The sequence below is a fragment of the Bufo gargarizans genome, chromosome 5 (genome assembly GCF_014858855.1).
Source record: "Bufo gargarizans isolate SCDJY-AF-19 chromosome 5, ASM1485885v1, whole genome shotgun sequence".
NCBI classification, from domain to species: Eukaryota; Metazoa; Chordata; class Amphibia; order Anura; family Bufonidae; genus Bufo; species Bufo gargarizans.
In genome coordinates this window covers 478,239,836-478,258,355 of record NC_058084.1, presented here as the reverse complement: position 1 = coordinate 478,258,355, position 18,520 = coordinate 478,239,836, and the positions used below count along the sequence as shown (strand labels likewise).

At 50.8% G+C, this 18,520-nt stretch overlaps 1 protein-coding gene across 1 annotated transcript in view; it reads right to left on the bottom strand.

The window, feature by feature from the left end:
- CASD1 (CAS1 domain containing 1) overlaps positions 1-17,820 on the bottom strand; it is a 31,822-nt gene extending 14,002 nt beyond the window's left edge. Inside the window, exons 1-7 of the mRNA XM_044292886.1 lie at positions 17,702-17,820; positions 16,155-16,369; positions 14,420-14,845; positions 4,660-4,749; positions 4,061-4,180; positions 2,727-2,883; positions 961-1,040 (exon numbers count right to left, since the gene is read on the bottom strand). Of these exons, the coding sequence (XP_044148821.1) occupies positions 961-1,040; positions 2,727-2,883; positions 4,061-4,180; positions 4,660-4,749; positions 14,420-14,845; positions 16,155-16,369; positions 17,702-17,813 (1,200 nt within the window). The 5' untranslated portion in view covers positions 17,814-17,820. The remainder of the gene's footprint in view (positions 1-960; positions 1,041-2,726; positions 2,884-4,060; positions 4,181-4,659; positions 4,750-14,419; positions 14,846-16,154; positions 16,370-17,701) is intronic.
- Positions 17,821-18,520: the final 700 nt, after the last annotated feature.

The window sequence follows — 18,520 nt, the reverse complement described above, 5'->3', positions numbered from 1 at the left end:
TGCCTCCATATGCCCCCGTACACATGCACACTCATCTTGCCAGAGCATGCATGTATTCTATAGAAATAGAAAGGGAGGAATAAAACTACCTTCTCCCATAGAAACACATGATGGGCATGTTGAAATCAAATCTGTCTGATCAGTCTTTTGCCTGCCATCAGGTGATAGCTGAGACACCCCCCACACACAAGAGATGGTCGGTCAGTCCCGGGGATTTGCCCAATGTTCTTATAATGTGTATGGGCACCTTTAGGGCAAACGACAGCATTTCCACAAGATATGTCTGGTCGGTGGAGATCTCATCTCTGGGAATATGCAGGTCCATGAACCTCCCCCAACCACATGGAGACTTAACGAAGAGGTACGGCCACACGGTCAGGTTTTCTGATGCTGTTTTGGAAACCAAAACCAGAAGTGAACTAAAAAAAAAGAGAAGTCGTATCTGTGCTTCAGACTTTCTCTCTTTTGGCTGGAGATAAAACCGTAGCATGCTGCGGTATTATCTTCGTCCTGAACAGTCAAAACGACTGAACTGAAGACATCCTGAACGGATTACTCTCCATTCAGAATGCATGGGGATAAAACTGATCAGTTATTTTCCGGTATAGAGCCGCTAGGACGGAACGCTATGCTGGAAAAGAAAAACGCTAGTGTGAAAGTGCCCTAATAACCCTAATTTGCAATGGGGGTTGAATAATTGTGACGACAACAGTACATACTGCCATGCACAGCTGCACTACTGAAACATTCTGACAACTTTTTCTGATTCCCATCAGTGTTGTCAGAGACTTCGTACAGATCCAAATAATATCTACACCTGACCCAAGTTCCCCCCACCTGTCTCCTCTCTCCTATAGTTATATCTATGCATTGTCCCTCATGGCGAGCTGTATCCACACCAGGTCACCGTGGACGCCGCTCCGGACAGAGCCATTAGGCAGATTGTAGATGTGACCGTACCTGAGAGCGGGACAGGACGTAGAGACACAGCAGCAGGAAAGCAAACTTTAGCGCCAGGCCAAAATACCAGATGTTATTGGCTGTGAAAGAAAAATCCTGACGTCAATAGATATGGAAGAATGCACGGAAATATCTACAAAATGATTATATCTAGAAGGTGCAGCTACTACCGGAAAGAGTTAGAATACTGGAGGTTTTTCGTTGTTACGTTTTAATTTTTCTTCCCCATCTTGCTTGAGCCATAACTTTTTTATAGGGCTTATTTTTTGCGGGACAAGTTGTACTTTGTATGCCATAATTAATGGTGGCATTAGAAAGTAGTGGCAAGCGGTAAAAAATAAAATAAAAATAAAAATGGGGTGGAATTGGAAAAAGAAACGCAATTCCTCCACCGTTTTAAGGGTTTTGTTCCCAAGGATTTCCGTTTGCAGTAAAACTGACCCATGCTCTTCATTCTCTGGGTCAGTACGATTACAACGATACCCCATATGTATAGGTTTTTACGTCTAAATACTGTAAAAATCAATTTAAACTTTGAATTTTTTTTTTTTTTTTTTTCCATCACAATATTCTGACCTCTATAACTTTTTTTATAGTTATATTTACCGAGCTGTGTGGGGGCTCATTTTTTGTGGGACAATCTGTAGTTTTTATTGATACCATCTTGGAGGGTGTCTGACTTTTCTATCACATTTTATTAATTTTTGGGGGTAAGAGAAGCAATAAAAAAAATTGCAAATTGCCCATATTGACCCTTTTTTCCATTACGCCATACTGGAATTTAAAAAAAATATTTTAATAGTATGGGCATTTTCAGTCGCGATGATACCCATGATGTTTATATTTTTTGCTATTTAGGTATTTTTTTTTTAATTATACGAAAAGGGGGGCAATTTAAAAAAATATATTTTTAACAGTGTTTTTTATTTTTTGGAATGATTTTGAAGCTCATATATGAGCCTACAAAATCTATTTTCAGATTTTTTAAAAATTTTGAACAATCATGTATTTTTAAACTGGACTTATTATTGAGAATTGCTAATTTCTTATGTTGGCCTGCCATCTGGTGGCCAATATAAGAATTGCAGTTTGAATGTTCTCATCCTCTTCAGCGTGGCTGAGCCTATTCAAAACAATTACTGGCATCCCCATTGGCCACAGGGGACAGCAGTAGGATGCTGTGATCTCACTCGATTATTATTGCCGGTAATTAGCGGGTGCCATGTTTGCCTATCGCTCCAGCGCCAAAGAGTTAAAAGGGTTGTCCGGCTTATCTCCATACACTGTAATAGAGCGGTCCTCTGTTCAGGATCCTTATCTCTTGGCCAGTGTGGAGAGCCCTTCTATAAAGCATCTCTTGCTCTACACCAGGCATGCTCAACCTGCGGTCCTCCAGCTGTTGTAAAACTACAACTCCCACAATGCCCTGCTATAGGCTGTTCGGGCATGCTGGGAGTTTTAGTTTTGCAACAGCTGGAGGGCCGCAGGTTGAGCAAGCCTGCTCTAGAGGACCTGTTCTGCATTACACACACCTCCCATTAATGTGAATGAGACCATGTATGGTGCAGGTGCAATGTATCCTGATGTGTCCCTCACATTCACAGGTTCATATGGGTGCACTGCTTGAATCCTCCATACAAACATTTACCTGTCTATTTTGTGAGCAGGTAACCACTTTATACCGCCAAATAATTTAAAAAAAACGGAGGTCAATGAACCAAATAGAAAAACACGTCCATTCAGGATTCATCCGAGGTCGTTCTTACCATTTGCTTTCTTCTGGGTTATCTGGGGCCATAATGCCAATGATCCATAGATCACCATGAACCAAAAGGAAACCAATGGGACAAAGTAGTAGAACTGGTATGACCGATCCATCACTACACAGAGGACCACCACCAGGAAGTTGAGGCGAAACAAGACCTGTGGACGATATAAATGAACATCTGGATTTATATAAAGTAGACCTCCGCTGTGCGACAGGTTGTCCAACCCATTCTTTAGTGCTTTTCTGACGTAGGTTCCATTCATTTCTGCAAATATGAGTCTGGCCACAAGCATCCTGTTCGATGAGATCACCGCTGAACTACAAGACATTTTCCTGCACTTGGTTTGGTGCACGCAGCTATTCCTGCGCAGGGCGGCGAGTACCAACTAATGAGAAGCCGAAGGGACAGGATAAAGGCAGGACACCCACACTGGCTGACAGGGACATGAGAGGAGAAAAGGAGAGACAAGAGCACCTACTGATGTAATTCTGCAGGCTGAGAAGGAGACCAAGATGGCAGCAGTACTACATATTAGGTTATTAATGAACAGGTATTAAAGGGGTTGTCAGTCAGGCTTTTTTTTCCTCAAAAGGCTCAGAATGGGTTAAAAAAGCGTAAAGAACCAACTCACCTCACTGATCTCCTGCTTTTCCTATTTTGATGCTTCCCAGATCCCACGAATAGTCTCTCCTTCTTGATAAAGAAATGAGTGCTCAGCCCATCTCTGGCTGAGGGAGGTCGTAGCTGCGGCCAGTGATTGGTCAAGCGGTCAATTTCATGTGTCAAGAAGGATCAGGAATAGTGTTGAGCGAACTTGTGTTTTAAGTTCGGCATCTAATTCTAAGTTCGGGTTATCGAAGTATCACGTTATGGATTCTAAATTCCGTTATGGTCCGTGGTAGCGGAATCCATAACGGGATTCTTCGATAACCCGAACCTTTAGACGCCAAACTTAAAACACAAGTTCGCTCAACACTAATCAGGAATGAAAGACTGGCGGAAACATCGGAACGGGGAGTGGCGAGTATTCCTCCTTTAACATCTGGACAACCCCTTAAATGCGTTCACCCAATATATATTCTTTTACATGACAAACATCTCTTTAACAAAAGGAGAAGCAGCTCTGCAGCACAAGCTTCTGCTCTCACATGTGAAATACAGCAGGCTAAGGGCATGCTTCTACACTATGACGACGCTGCTGCTATGTGCACCTCCTGGATATTTCAGAATAAAGAACACATTACCAGAGCGCCCTCCTGAGGAAATCTAGAATATCTACTCGAGCAATGTTCACACACAGTCGCTTTACAAACCTGCTGAAATGTTCCTACCTGGGAAATTCGGTAGAGTCCAAAATCCCCCTTTAACCAGAAATAAGAAAAGTGTCCGTATCCAGTCTGAAATAAATACGCAGCGACCAGAACCCGGACGTGCATGTACACCGGTAGAAACTGAGGAGAGAAGACGGATCAGTAGTCATCATAGGGGACATCGCTTCACATCAGAAGAAAGAGACCGTTATGAAGGACTCTGAGGTAAATGAAATGTGTATCATGATGTTCTGCAGCAGCTGAGGTGTGTATTATGATGTTCTGCAGCAGCTGAGGTGTGTATTAGGAGGTTCTGCAGCAGCCGAGGTGTGTATTAGGAGGTTCTGCAGCAGCTGCATAATTCTTCCCTAAATCTGATGCTTTATACCCTGAATGAATACACAGGAGCGGGAGAGTCACCATCTGGAGGTGGCCACTTCCCAATTCGCAGCCGTGTCCCAGTTTATGAATGTGACAGAACTTTCCCTTCATTTCCAGTGATAACACACCGTTCTATACTAAAGACAGAGAAGCCGCCTGGAGTCCCTAGTCTCAGTGTCAGCACTGACGTCTGTCATATAAGCAGCAGTTCATTATAATGACCCCATGACAACACTTACAGAGCTGGCTCCAGAGATGTGATAGATCAGGATGACGAGCTGCATCCATCCTTTCCACTCATCAGTCTGATCCCGGTTCAAGAACTTCGTCTACAATCAAACATGAAGGAGAAGGTTACTGAGCACCATACCACGTAACCTGCTATACTTCTCACATGACTGGACTATAAGGGGTCTTCCAGTAGTTAAAACGAGATTTTTGTATAACTTACCAGTAAAATCTCTTTCTCGCTCTTTCCTTGGGGGACACAGAAGACCTTGGGTATAGCTCATCTCCCTAGGAGGCGTGACACTAAGTAAGAACTGTTAAGCCCCTCCTCCACAGCTATACCCTCAGCCTGGAGAGAGAGACTGCCAGTTGCGTGTCCAAGTAGTGAGAAAAGGCAAAGTCCAAAAGTGGAGCCAACAAGCCAACTACCCAACGGGTAAAACAAACTCGGAAACAAAGAATGGGTGGGTGCTGTGTCCCCCAAGGAAAGAGCGAGAAAGAGATTTTACTGGTAAGTTATACAAAAATCTCGTTTTCTCGCCCAATTTCCTTGGGGGACACAGAAGACCTTGGGACGTTCAATAGCAGTCCAAGAGGGGAGGGACCACAGCACCAGGGCAAAGCACCCGAAGGCATCAAGAAACCGCCGCCTGCAGACCAGGCGGCCCAAGGCAGCAGACGCCGAAGCCCCAGTGCGCACCCTGTAGAACCCAGTAAGGTGTGCAAGGAAGACCAGCGACCGCCTTGCACAAAAGCATGGCCGAAGCCTTATGCCTCCGGCCCAGGAGGCACCGACCGCTCCGGCTGAAATGAACGGTGACACCAAAAGCAGAACCCTGCCCTTGGTGCGGTAACCACAGCAATAGACACAGAGAGCGAAGGAAAGCCACCCTGGAGGCCGTCAACTCTTTGCGCGGACATCCTGGAAACACAAGAGACCGAACGCAGACAAGAGCCGGAGATCTCCAAGTAACAACTGCAAAACCAAACAATCTCCAAGCGGTGAAGCGCCCGTTCCCGGAGACGGGAAGGGGATGACCAAAGCCTCGTAGATAAGAAGGCAGATACCACCCTCAGAAGGAAGGGACGGGATGGAGAAACAGCCCCGTCCTGGAAAAGGACAGAGGGCACAGAACACGAAGGGCCACCCATCAGACATGATGGCAACAGAAAACACAACTGTACAGGACAGCAGGAGTAGGGAGAACTTCTACAACGGCACCAAGGGAAAGAGTGGAGCGCCAAGAGCTCAGTGTGTAGTTCCCAGGGCGGTACCAGGGAACGGTACAGAGGAACCAAGAGCCACTCTGTGGAAGAAGGTCATGACAGGCCCAGGAGGGCCAGAAAACGCTGCAAGGGAAAGGACAGCGCCGACACTTGACACTTCAGTAACAGAGTCCCAGTCCCAGGGTCAGGCCGGACTAGAGAAAGACAGAACCAAGGGAGAGAAAGCAGAGTGGGGGAATGCCCCACTTACCACAAAACCTAGTCAAGAACCCTAAGTCCGACAACCGAACCCGGACGAAGCACAGTCGGGAGCGAACACCAGCGCGCTCGCAGGAATCGCCTGGCAAGCGGGAAAAAAACCCAATGTGATCAGGCGCAGACCAGTAACACGGCCCAAGGGTCGGAAGAAAACTCCCGTCGGCCCCCGAACAACATAGTCCCGTATCCAACCGGAGTGGGTGAGCAGAAGGACAGACGGAAGAAACCGGAAGGGTCCGCCCAGCAGCCGACAGATGCCAGGACAAGACAGGCCAAAGTCCAAGTCGACGTAGCCACCACAGGAAGGAGTTCTACAGTCCTGGTGAGGGAAAGTCAAGGACAACCGTGACCGAAGGGTAGTCCTCCCAAGTTACCGAAAAGGTAAGTCCAGCAGGACCATATGCCCAGAATGGAAAGGCAATCTGCACCCAGCGGGAGGACAGAACGCAATAGGCCTGGCAAACAGGCACACAGCTAGTACTGCCAGCGAAAACGAGGGAGACGGTACGAGACCACAAGTAACCCCCGGAACCATCCAAATGAACAACCATGCTCACCCCCGAAGGGGAGGGGGCAATGACGAAAACAGCCTCTGAGGCCTGGCCGGTGCAGAAGCCACCTCGGAGTGACAAACTCAGAGAGGAAGCCAAAACAACCGAGCCAGCGAGGAAAAGCAGTCGAGACAGAGGCCGGCATAACACCCTCCAAACCGAAAGGAGGAATGGCAAACAGGGAAGCCACAGGACAGTTCAAAAGCCGAATACCTGCTACTCTGTGAGACGACCTGCAGATCGCCTCGCAGAAGGCGAAAACCCTGAAGAACCCAAAAGTGGAGGTCCCTCAGACCTGGATAGACGAGCACCCAAGAGAAGTTGGGTGACCCTACCCGAGAGGAGCGGTCTGTTCCTGGTAGCAGATCAGACTGAAGTGCAGAAGGCGCCAAGACAACGCTCTTGACCCGACGGCTTGCGCGGGGAAGCAATGTCACGGGAGGACGAACGGGTACGCATCAAGGTACCCCGAACACCCCCCAGGTGGAAGGGCCAATGAACATGGCTGGTGCAGTCACAACGGGACCACACCAGAGAATGAGTGCCACCCAGCTCGGTGCAGTAGCGAGCCAGCAGAGCCCGTCTACATATATACAAGTTATACAGCGGTGAATACATTGGGCATTCATTTGTTGTGTGTTGGACAACACCTTAGGCTCATACAGGTGGACAGAATGACCTCTTCAGAAAAGAGTGCAAAGCTAGCGACAAGCAGCCTCACCCCAAGAGAAAAAAGTATGTCGCAGGAGGAAGGGAGGCATACGTACTAGCAAACCGCAGGCAGCGAGAAGGCCAACCCACCCACGGGAGGAGAAGGCAAACACGGCCCAAACAACGCACAGAGCGCACAGCCAAGCATCCCACAGTATCCATGGAAGTACAAGTGCAACCCGAAAGGGAGTTATGCACAAGGCTAGTACAGGGGGCATGCTATGGAACGCAAGCAGTCCGCCCAGAAAAGGGGGGAGAAAAGCACCTGGCAAACTCTGCAGACGGCAAGAGTGCAAAGGCCCGCACCAAAGGACCTAGTGAAGGGGGAAGGGCATGCACAGGATTATCCGGGCATTAAATTATTGTGCAATAATCCACCCAACACCGAATTTTGTGAGAGTGCAACGAGTAGTTCGCCAATGAAAGGGGAACGTCCAGTACAGCATATAGAAGGACAGCCGTGAATCTCATGAGCGCGCAAATTACCGCCCACGGAACGAGAAGTGGTCATGCACAAGGCCAGCACCGTTTCTAAAGGGAGTGCAAGCAGCGCACCCATGTTTAGAGGGCCATGCTCCTGGCCAGCAACGTATTCGGTGAGGGTGCAATGAACCGCACACGGCAGCATCGCATCCCAGGAGAGCGCGAGCACCCCGCCACGGACGGGGCCATGCACATGGCCAGCAACGTACTGGCGCAAGAACAAACACCGTCAGTGAAGGTGCATGTATGTCGCCTGAGGAGAGGAGGCATGCCCATGCCGGCAGCAAAGCCAGCGAGAGTGCGGTACACCGCCCAAGGAAGGGGGGGGGGGGCCATGCCTATGACTGGCAGCGGATCCGGTGAGAGTGCAAGCACCCCGCCATGGAAGGGGGTCAAGCACGTGGCCAGCAACCTACCGCGAGAGAACAACCCCAGCCAGGAAGAGTATGTATGCCGCCCGAGAGAAGGAGGCATGCTCAAGGCTGGCAGCGAAACCAATGAGAGTGCAGCCTACCGCTTATGGAAGGGAGTCATGCACAAGGCCGGCAGCGAATCCATTGAGAGTGCAGCGTTCCGCTTATGGAAGGGGGACGTGCACATGGCCGGCAGTGAACCCAATGAGTGCAGTGTTCCGCATATGGAAGGGGGACGTGCACATGTTTTATACCCATGGCCGACAGCGAACCCAGTGAGAGTGCAGCGTACCGCCATAGAAGGGGGATACACACATGGCCGGCAGGAATCCAGTGAGAGTGCCGTGCTCCTTGAGGGGTCATGTACATGGCCAGCACCGTATCTGGTGAGAGTGCAATTCTTCTGCCCCAGAAGGGGGTCATGCACCTGTCCGGCATTAAATCCAGTGAGAGTGATGCACATGGCCAACCTGTAACTGGAGAGGCGACGTTCTGCCTATAGACGGGGCGCCTGCCTTTGGTCAGCGCCGCATCCCGGGAGATGGCAAGGGTCCGCCTAGAAGGGGAACATGTAGCTGGCCAGAACCGCAGCAGAGGAGCGCAACATGCCGCCTACGGAAGGGGGGCATAGCGTGCGGCCAGCACTACTGCATCAGGCTGCAGCGTCCTGCGCAACCATTCCGTTATTTATTAACTTTTTTTTTTTTTTTTTTTAAAACACAGCCACTCTGAGGCAAAAAAGGGGCCACCATACAGGGGCACAATCTCACACAGGCCCACCAGGAAGCCCAGAACATAGAGGGTGTCCTCTAGATGGGAGCCGGCCCCTGGTGGCCGGTACCCAACAGGTTAACAAAACATCCGGCCTAGGGGGCGGCGCTGCGATCCCCTGGGGGCGGGGGACCTCCAGGCGGGAAGAATTCGCGCCGCGAGAAGTTCCCGCCCCCTCCAACTGAGGCTGGAAGTTTGTGGCCTAGTAGGCCGAGAAGCCGGGGCCTAGATTTTCGCGGCGCCCGGCCGACCGGGAGTACCGGCGGTCGGCCGGGACCGGGAGGGAGCCGGCTGACGCATGCACTAACGGCCCGCGGGTGCCCACCCCGCGGGCCGGCAGAGACAAAGGGCCGGATTGCGGCCGTGCAGGCCGAAGCCTGGGTCAAAGGTTTGCGGCACCCGGCCGGGAGCCGGCAGACGCATGCACTAACGGCCGCGGGTGCCCACCCCGCGGGCCGGCCGAGACAAAGGGCCGGATTGCGGCCGAGCAGGCCGAAGCCTGGGTCAAAAGTTTGCGGCTCCTGGCCGACCAAAAGCCTCAACAGTCAGCCGGGGCCTGCTGGAGCATCGCGCTCAGTACATGCAGGCAGTGAGGGCCTTGCGTCCGGCAGCTTCTGGAGCCGGCAGCTTCTGGAGCGGGCCCTTGGCCCTAGACACCGGTAAGGAGGGCGGGGGGGGGGGGGACCCTGAAGTCCAGCACTGCACCCCCTGCCCTAACGGCGCCCGTGGAGGAGGGACAGGGCAGTCAGCGAGGGCCCCCTGTACTGAATCTGCGACCGGTAAGGGGGAGGGCCGGCATAACCCCTGTGTCAGAGGCAGCTAGGAGCGGGTCTCCGGTCCTAAAGCAGAATTCCTCCACAGCCATCCATTGCTCACCCCTGTGCAATGCCCTATGAAGGGGCAGTGTATAGTCGCCCCGCGGTCACCAGTATGGTGGTGGTGTGGGGCTATATGATTATTGGGCAACAGCTGGATATGAGAGACAGCCCTGGAGCCAGAAAATGGCTGTTCCCAACGACACCTCAGGGTCCAGCAGGGACCAGTATGGGGGTCCAGCACGCAGGAGACCGGGGAGGGAATGAGGGGAACGTAGGGCTGGAGAAGCCTCTCTCTTACCACAGCCGTCTTCACCCTCGGTCCGTTCCAGCAGGGTCGCCCCTTCAGCTACTGGCACCGTAGTGGCAGGACGCTGGAAGAGGGACTTGGCGTGCGGGCGACCCTTGCGCTGGCGGGATGCAGGGGAGCTGGGCTGCCCTGGTCCACCTTGCCTTCTGTGGGGGAGGCAGCAGTGCGGATGACCGGCACTGGCGCAGCTCGACCCCGGGAGAAACAGAGAGGTCTAGTGCGACTCTGTTGTCCCTGATGATCTGAAGAAAAAGACAAAAGCAAAAAGCAAAAATCAAAACTAAAAACCAAACAGGAGAAAAACAGCCCTGCAGTAGCAGGGAGTGTCTTGCCTCCTTGGACACTAAGCAAAAACTGGCAGTCTCTCTCTCCAGGCTGAGGGTATAGCTGTGGAGGAGGGGCTTAACAGTTCTTACTTAGTGTCACGCCTCCTAGGGAGATGAGCTATACCCAAGGTCTTCTGTGTCCCCCAAGGAAATTGGGCGAGAAAAGGGGTATTCCGGTTGTTTGATCACATACCCTGAACCCCCTGCAGCCCCCCTGAAATCCTATCTCCGGAACTCCCATAGAAATGAATGGAGCGTCCACGTGCATGTGCGTCCGGCCGCTCCACTCATTTCAGAGGTCTGCAGGGGGTATGGGGTGACGTTCTTGTGATCAGTTGGCGTCCCAGCGGTAGGATCCCCTCCGATTTAATAGTTATCCCCTATCTTGTGGATAGGTGATAACCTCAAACAACTCATCGCTTCCTGGTTACGGCTCCAGAAATAGTCACTGGCTGCATAAGCTGCTCAGCCGATCACTGGCTGCAGCGCTGACCCATCTCAGCCAATGATCGGGGGACTACAAGCCGTCAGTACATAGAGCAGGTCCGCAGCAGCAGGGATTGCCGACGGGAGTAATGATTTTTTATTTTTAACCCTTTTCTTTTTTAAATTTACTTCCCTGGAAACCCTTTAAATACTGTTGCAATGTACATACATTACATTACTTATCCTGTACTGATCCTGAGTTACATCCTGTATTATACTCCAGAGCTGCACTCACTATTCTGCTGGTGCAGTCACTGTGTACATACATTACATTACTTATCCTGTACTGATCCTGAGTTACATCCTGTATTATACTCCAGAGCTGCACTCACTATTCTGCTGGTGCAGTCACTGTGTACATACATTACTTATCCCGTACTGATCCTGAGTTACATCCTGTATTATACTCCAGAGCTGCACTCACTATTCTGCTGGTGGAGTCACTGTTTACATACATTACATTACTTATCCTGTACTGATCCTGAGTTACATCCTGTATTATACTCCAGAGCTGCACTCACTATTCTGCTGGTGGAGTCACTGTTTACATACATTACATTACTTATCCTGTACTGATCCTGAGTTACATCCTGTATTATACTCCAGAGCTGCACTCACTATTCTGCTGGTGCAGTCACTGTGTACATACATTACATTACTTATCCTGTACTGATCCCGAGTTACATCCTGTATTATACTCCAGAGCTGCACTCACTATTCTGCTGGTGGAGTCACTGTGTACATACATTACATTACTTATCCTGTACTGATCCTGAGTTACATCCTGTATTATATTCCAGAGCTGCGCTCACTATTCTGCTGATGCAGTCACTGTGTACATACATTACTGATCCTGAGTTACATCCTGTATTATACTCCAGAGCTGCACTCACTATTCTGCTGGTGCAGTCACTGTGTACATACATTACATTACTTATCCTCTACTGATCCTGAGTTCCATCCTGTATTATACTCCAGAGCTGCACTCACTATTATATATGTATATACAGTACAGACTAAAAGTTTGGACACACCTTCTCATTCAAATAGTTTTCTTTATTTTCATGACTATGAAAATTGTAGATTCACACTGAAGGCATCAAAACTATGAATTAACACATGTGGAATTATATACATAACAAAAAAGTGTGAAACAACTGAAAATATGTCATATTCTAGGTTCTTCAAAGTAGCCACCTTTTGCTTTGATTACTGCTTTGCACACTCTTGGCATTCTCTTGATGAGCTTCAAGAGGTAGTCACCTGAAATGGTCTTCCAACAGTCTTGAAGGAGTTCCCAGAGATGCTTAGCACTTGTTGGCCCTTTTGCCTTCACTCTGCGGTCCAGCTCACCCCAAACCATCTCGATTGGGTTCAGGTCCGGTGACTGTGGAGGCCAGGTCATCTGGCGCAGCACCCCATCACTCTCCTTCATGGTCAAATAGCCCTTACACAGCCTGAGGTGTGTTTGGGGTCATTGTCCTGTTGAAAAATAAATGATGGTCCAACTAAACGCAAACCGGATAGAATAGCATGCCGCTGCAAGATGCTGTGGTAGCCATGCTGGTTCAGTATGCCTTCAATTTTGAATAAATCCCCAACAGTGTCACCAGCAAAGCACCCCCACACCATCACACCTCCTCCTCCATGCTTCACGGTGGGAACCAGGCACGTAGAGTCCATCCGTTCACCTTTTCTGCATCGCACAAAGACACGGTGGTTGGAACCAAAGATCTCAAATTTGGACTCATCAGACCAAAGCACAGATTTCCACTGGTCTAATGTCCATTCCTTGTGTTCTTTAGCCCAAACAAGTCTCTTCTGCTTGTTGCCTGTCCTTAGCAGTGGTTTCCTAGCAGATATTCTACCATGAAGACCTGATTCACACAGTCTCCTCTTAACAGTTGTTCTAGAGATGTGTCTGCTGCTAGAACTCTGTGTGGCATTGACCTGGTCTCTAATCTGAGCTGCTGTTAACCTGCGATTTCTGAGGCTGGTGACTCGGATGAACTTATCCTCCGCAGCAGAGGTGACTCATGGTCTTCCTTTCCTGGGGCGGTCCGCATGTGAGCCAGTTTCTTTGTAGCGCTTAATGGTTTTTTGTGACTGCACTTGGGGACACTTTCAAAGTTTTCCCAATTTTCCGTCTGACTGACCTTCATTTCTTAAAGTAATGATGGCCACTCGTTTTTCTTTACTTAGCTGCTTTTTTCTTGCCATAATACAAATTCGAACAGTCTATTCAGTAGGACTATCAGCTGTGTATCCACCTGACTTCTCCACAACGCAACTGATGGTCCCAACCCCATTTATAAGGCAAGAAATCCCACTTATTAAACCTGACAGGCAGGGGCGTAGCTAAAGGCTCATGGGCCCTGGTTCAAGAGTTCAGCTTGGGCCCCCCTTCCCTCAGTGCTTTGTGGCCAGGGGCAGGAAAGCACATAGCCTTCATGCTGCCTGAGGCAAAAATTGAAACGGCACCTCCCTCCCCACCATGCCAAATTCCTGACCTAACCCCTTCCCTCCAGCCAGAAACTTGACCAGTATGCATTTGCTATACTGCTATACTGCAGCACAAGGGTCTTTGGGCCCCCTCAGGCTCCTGGGCCAGATAGCGACTGCTACCTCTGCACCCCCTATAGCTACGTGCCTGCTGACAGGGCACACCTATGAAGTGAAAACCATTTCAGGTGACTACCTCTTGAAGCTGATCGAGAGAATGCCAAGAGTGTGCAAAGCAGTAATCAAAGCAAAAGGTGGCTACTTTGAAGAACCTAGAATATGACATATTTTCAGTTGTTTCACACTTTTTTGTTATGTATATAATTCCACATGTGTTAATTCATAGTTTTGATGCCTTCAGTGTGAACCTACAATTTTCATAGTCATGAAAATAAAGAAAACTCTTTGAATGAGAAGGTGTGTCCAAACTTTTGGTCTGTACTGTATATGCAAGCAGCGTTTTGGTGTCCGCCTCCAGAGCGGAATGGTGACGGATCGGAGGCAAACTGATGCATTCTGAGCGGATCCTTTTCAATTCAGAATGCATTAGGGCAAAACTGATCCGTTTTGGACCGCTTGTGAGAGCCCTGAACGGATCTCGCATACGGAAAGCCAAAACGCTAATGTGAAAGTTGCCTAGACTGGCACTAAATGCTCCGAAGTTATGTTGAGGTCAGCGCCTCTTTATAATTTCGGTGGATCAACCGCCAGATACACGGGTTATTAAGAAAATAGTTTTCTCCCCTGATAGTCTGCAGCGATGAATCAGTGTAGATAATAATCTACCAATAATCGGTCTGATGGGCCGCTTTAGAGGCTCGCTTACATTGAATACAACTGCAGCGCACCCTTAGCAGTGTTACATTTGCACCAGTATACTACTGTATTACACACAATGTCCCCCACAGACAATGTTACCTCCTTCGTATTCTCGTTGTAGAAGACGCCCAGCACCAGGATGTAGATGATGGGGATGAAGAATGACGAGTGGGTATAAAACTTGTTTTCCTTCATATACAGGTTTGCGCGGTCACAGAAGTAGAAGTAGGCCATGAGGATACCCAACTTGGAGAAGGAGAAGAGGGCGACCTCCAGTGCAGAGGCGGCGGGGTTGACGGTGGCCGGCTTCTTCTCCTCCCCGCTCTCTATGTCCGTGCACATCTTGTTCTTCCTGTGCTTGTTCCGCTGGATTACGCTGATGGCCACGTAAGCTCCAATAGATAAAGCAAAGAAACTGGCTCCCAGCTTCTGTATGAAGGTGAGGGGGGGCGCGGGCTGGCAGCAGGAGCCATCTATGGGCTTCATGATTTTGTTGCAGTAAGAATTCATAAGGATCATGGCACTCTGGGGGAGAGGAAGGAGTTAATCAGAACTTTAGTGAGCACCAACCTCTATTACAGGAGACCCCGACCAACGTCTCACAGCTAAGAAAGACGGGGGCCGCCTTATGCCACAGCTGCGGTCCAAAGGTATACATTAGGTTGTATGCAATGTTGTGGACTGCAGCTCTCACTCTATGTTGGCCCCAACTTGCCCAGTATATTACGGTTGGCCCAGCTTCCCCCCACTGTCCCCTGGCTGGCCCCAACGCTCATCTACTGTCCCGCTGCTAGCCCCCCAGGCCACTGTCCAGGGCTGGCCCGAGCTCCCGCCCACCGTCTCCTGACTTGCTCCAGCTTCCCCTCACTAATCCAGCTCCCACCCACTGGGACAGTGGGTGCTAAAACCCCCCCCTTCCCCCGTCCCGGGGCCGGCCCCGGCATTCTCACACCGTCCCGGGGCCGGCCCCGGCATTCTCACACCGTCCCGGGGCCGGCCCCGGCATTCTCACACCGTCCCGGGGCCGGCCCCGGCATTCTCACACCGTCCCGGGGCCGGCCCCGGCATTCTCACACCGTCCCGGGGCCGGCCCGGCATTCTCACACCGTCCCGGGGCCGGCCCCGGCATTCTCACACCGTCCCGGGGCCGGCCCCGGCATTCTCACACCGTCCCGGGGCCGGCCCCGGCATTCTCACACCGTCCCCGGCATTCTCACACCGTCCCGGGGCCGGCCCCGGCATTCTCACACCGTCCCCGGCATTCTCACACCGTCCCGGGGCCGGCCCCGGCATTCTCACACCGTCCCCGGCATTCCACACCGTCCCGGGGCCGGCCCCGGCATTCTCACACCGTCCCGGGGCCGGCCCGGCATTCTCACACCGTCCCGGGGCCGGCCCCCGGCATTCTCACCGTCCCGGGGCCGGCCCCGGCATTCTCACACCGTCCCGGGGCCGGCCCCCGGCATTCTCACACTGTCCCGGGGCCGGCCCCCGGCATTCTCACACTGTCCCGGGGCCGGCCCCCGGCATTCTCACACTGTCCCGGGGCCGGCCCCCGGCATTCTCACACTGTCCGGGGCCGGCCCCCGGCATTCTCACACTGTCCCGGGGCCGGCCCCGGCATTCTCACACTGTCCCGGGGCCGGCCCCCGGCATTCTCACACTGTCCCGGGGCCGGCCCCCGGCAGTCTCACACTGTCCCGGGGCCGGCCCCCGGCATTCTCACACTGTCCCGGGGCCGGCCCCCGGCATTCTCACACTGTCCCGGGGCTGGCCCCGGCCTCCACCCACTATCCCCCAGCTACTACATTATGGTCGGCTTTCTGGTACTCACGATATCTCTGCTGGTCTCTGGAATGTGGAGACCATCCAGGGATTGCTCTATTGTTTCCTCTGAGATGAGCCTTGAAACGCTAAAAATTTTGATTTTTGATCTTGATTTCCTATTGGTGCCATTCAATATCCCTGCTGCGACCTCATTGTAAGCGTCAATTCTTTCATTGGTAATCATTCTGCGACTTTCGCTCAACAACGGCTCGTAGACCGGATCTGGAATTGACAATTTCATCAGCTAAAACCAAAGTCATCAACATGATGGACACCCAGAAATCAGGATGTACCACAATTATAATGTCATAAAAAACGGTTTCCTCCAGCCCCAGTGTAAGTAATTGCCCCCCAAACCAACTTTCGCTTTTTCATACCTACTTTCCAAAAGCAGTAATTATTTCACTCTTCCATCAACATAGCCCAACCAGGACTTGCTTTTTACAGGACAAGTTGTATTATTTAATGCACAGAGAAAAATCTTAAAACATCTTTGCTAAAAATTGTTCCTTTAGATTAGAGGATAGAGTCCTGATCAAGTTTTCACCTCCAGTAGAAGAGGAGATAATCCCAACCAAGACTGGGCCCCCTCTTGCCCTGGGGCCCATAGCAGTCGCATGGTCTGCCGCTATGGTAGTTACGCCCCTGCTCCCGCCCCCATACACACATTCATATTCACATGTGTTCACAATAAGGATAGGCGAGTAAGCTGCTCCTTCAGGCAGCCTCCTACTATGTCTCCTGTAAGAGCCAAGGATCAGGCATGCTCAATTTCAACTGCGCCATCTTTCTTTCCTGTCTTTCCTGGACATCTGCTGGGGGGGGGGGGGGGGGACGACAGTCAGGACACCCCAATACACATCAGAAGGTTGGGGACGACAGTCAGGACACCCCAATACACATCAGAAGGTTGGGTGGTCCTGCTGAATTCAGCAGGTTTGGCCAGCTTTACAGATCCCTTAATAGCAGCTTGACTATGGTTTCCAGGTGGCAACAGGAGGTTTGAATATTCTATATTGCAACCTCCCAACAATTCTAGCTCTTCCCCTGGTGATTTATAGCTTATGTAACAGGCATTGGCTGATCGGCAGGGGTTCCGGGAGCCGTATTGCTGAGAAGAATGATGTTTTATTATAGGCAAGTGAGCCTCTAGGAGCAACGGGGGCGTTGCCGTTACACCTAGAGGCTCTGCTCTCTCTGCAACTGCCGCACCCTCTGCACTTTGATTGACAGGGCCAGGCAGTGAAAACATCATCACACCTGGCCCTGTCAAAGTGTGGAGGGAGCGGCAATTGCAGAAGGAGCAGAGCCTCTAGGAGTAACGGCAACGCCCCCGTTGCTCCTAGAGGCTCACTTGCCTATGATAAAACATCATTCTTCTCAGTAATACTGGCACATAGGAACATAGGACCAACACGGATGCCCTCAGCTGCCAAGTGCACATGCAACAAATCTGCTGAGAAATGTCCTTTCAGTCCAGCCCCTGCCTAGATCAGAAAGAAGTTTGGCAATGGTTCCCCATCAGACATCATCTCATTGACATATATACTGCACCTTGTAAGATCCAGTAGACGTCGCTGCTGTCCGATAGCTTCCCCAGAAACGGCTCTATATCCGTCAGGTTTATTCTGTATTGGGCAAGAGACTCTGCGCTGCCGTTGTTCATCTTTATTGACCACTGAAAGTGCACCGGGAAGATTCCATCAGAGCTGGAGACCTCACTCCACAATTACTACATAAGGTTGACACATTACAGTTCTGCTCCCTTTGTGTCTCCCTGCAGGCTCGGAGGGAAAACTGTTGTGCTTCAACCAAAAATGCATTTGCAAACCCGGTCTTAAAGGGTTTTCCTGGTTCACAATATTGATGAGCTTTTCTTAGGATAGGCCATCAATGTCACAACGGTGGGCTTCAAATCTCGGCAACCCACCAAGTCAGCTTCTGAAGAGGCCATGGAGCTTGGGAAAGTGCTGCAGCCTCCTCATTGCTTACACTGCACCTCGTCTCCTGACTAGCAGCTGTCCGGAACATTGCAGCTCTGTCCCATTAACAGGACAAAGCTGCAATGCTCTGCATGACTGCCAATAGACGCTGTGCAGTCCAAAAGCGGATTTTGAGGGGGCCAATCTCCTACTGATGGCCTATCATACAGATAAGCCACCAATATTATAAGACAGGATTTTTTTTTAACCCTTTCCCTGTTACAGACGCATCTCATACATTCTTGCAGGGTGGCATGTCAGATCATATGTCCTTACCCCAGATGACTGGATCTCAGGCTGTGTAGGAGCTAGAGATACCAGTCGGGGCTTGTCCACTGGCCTCCTCTATCCTCCTCCACTCTGAAATCACAGCCAGCTAAAGTGGATGGGC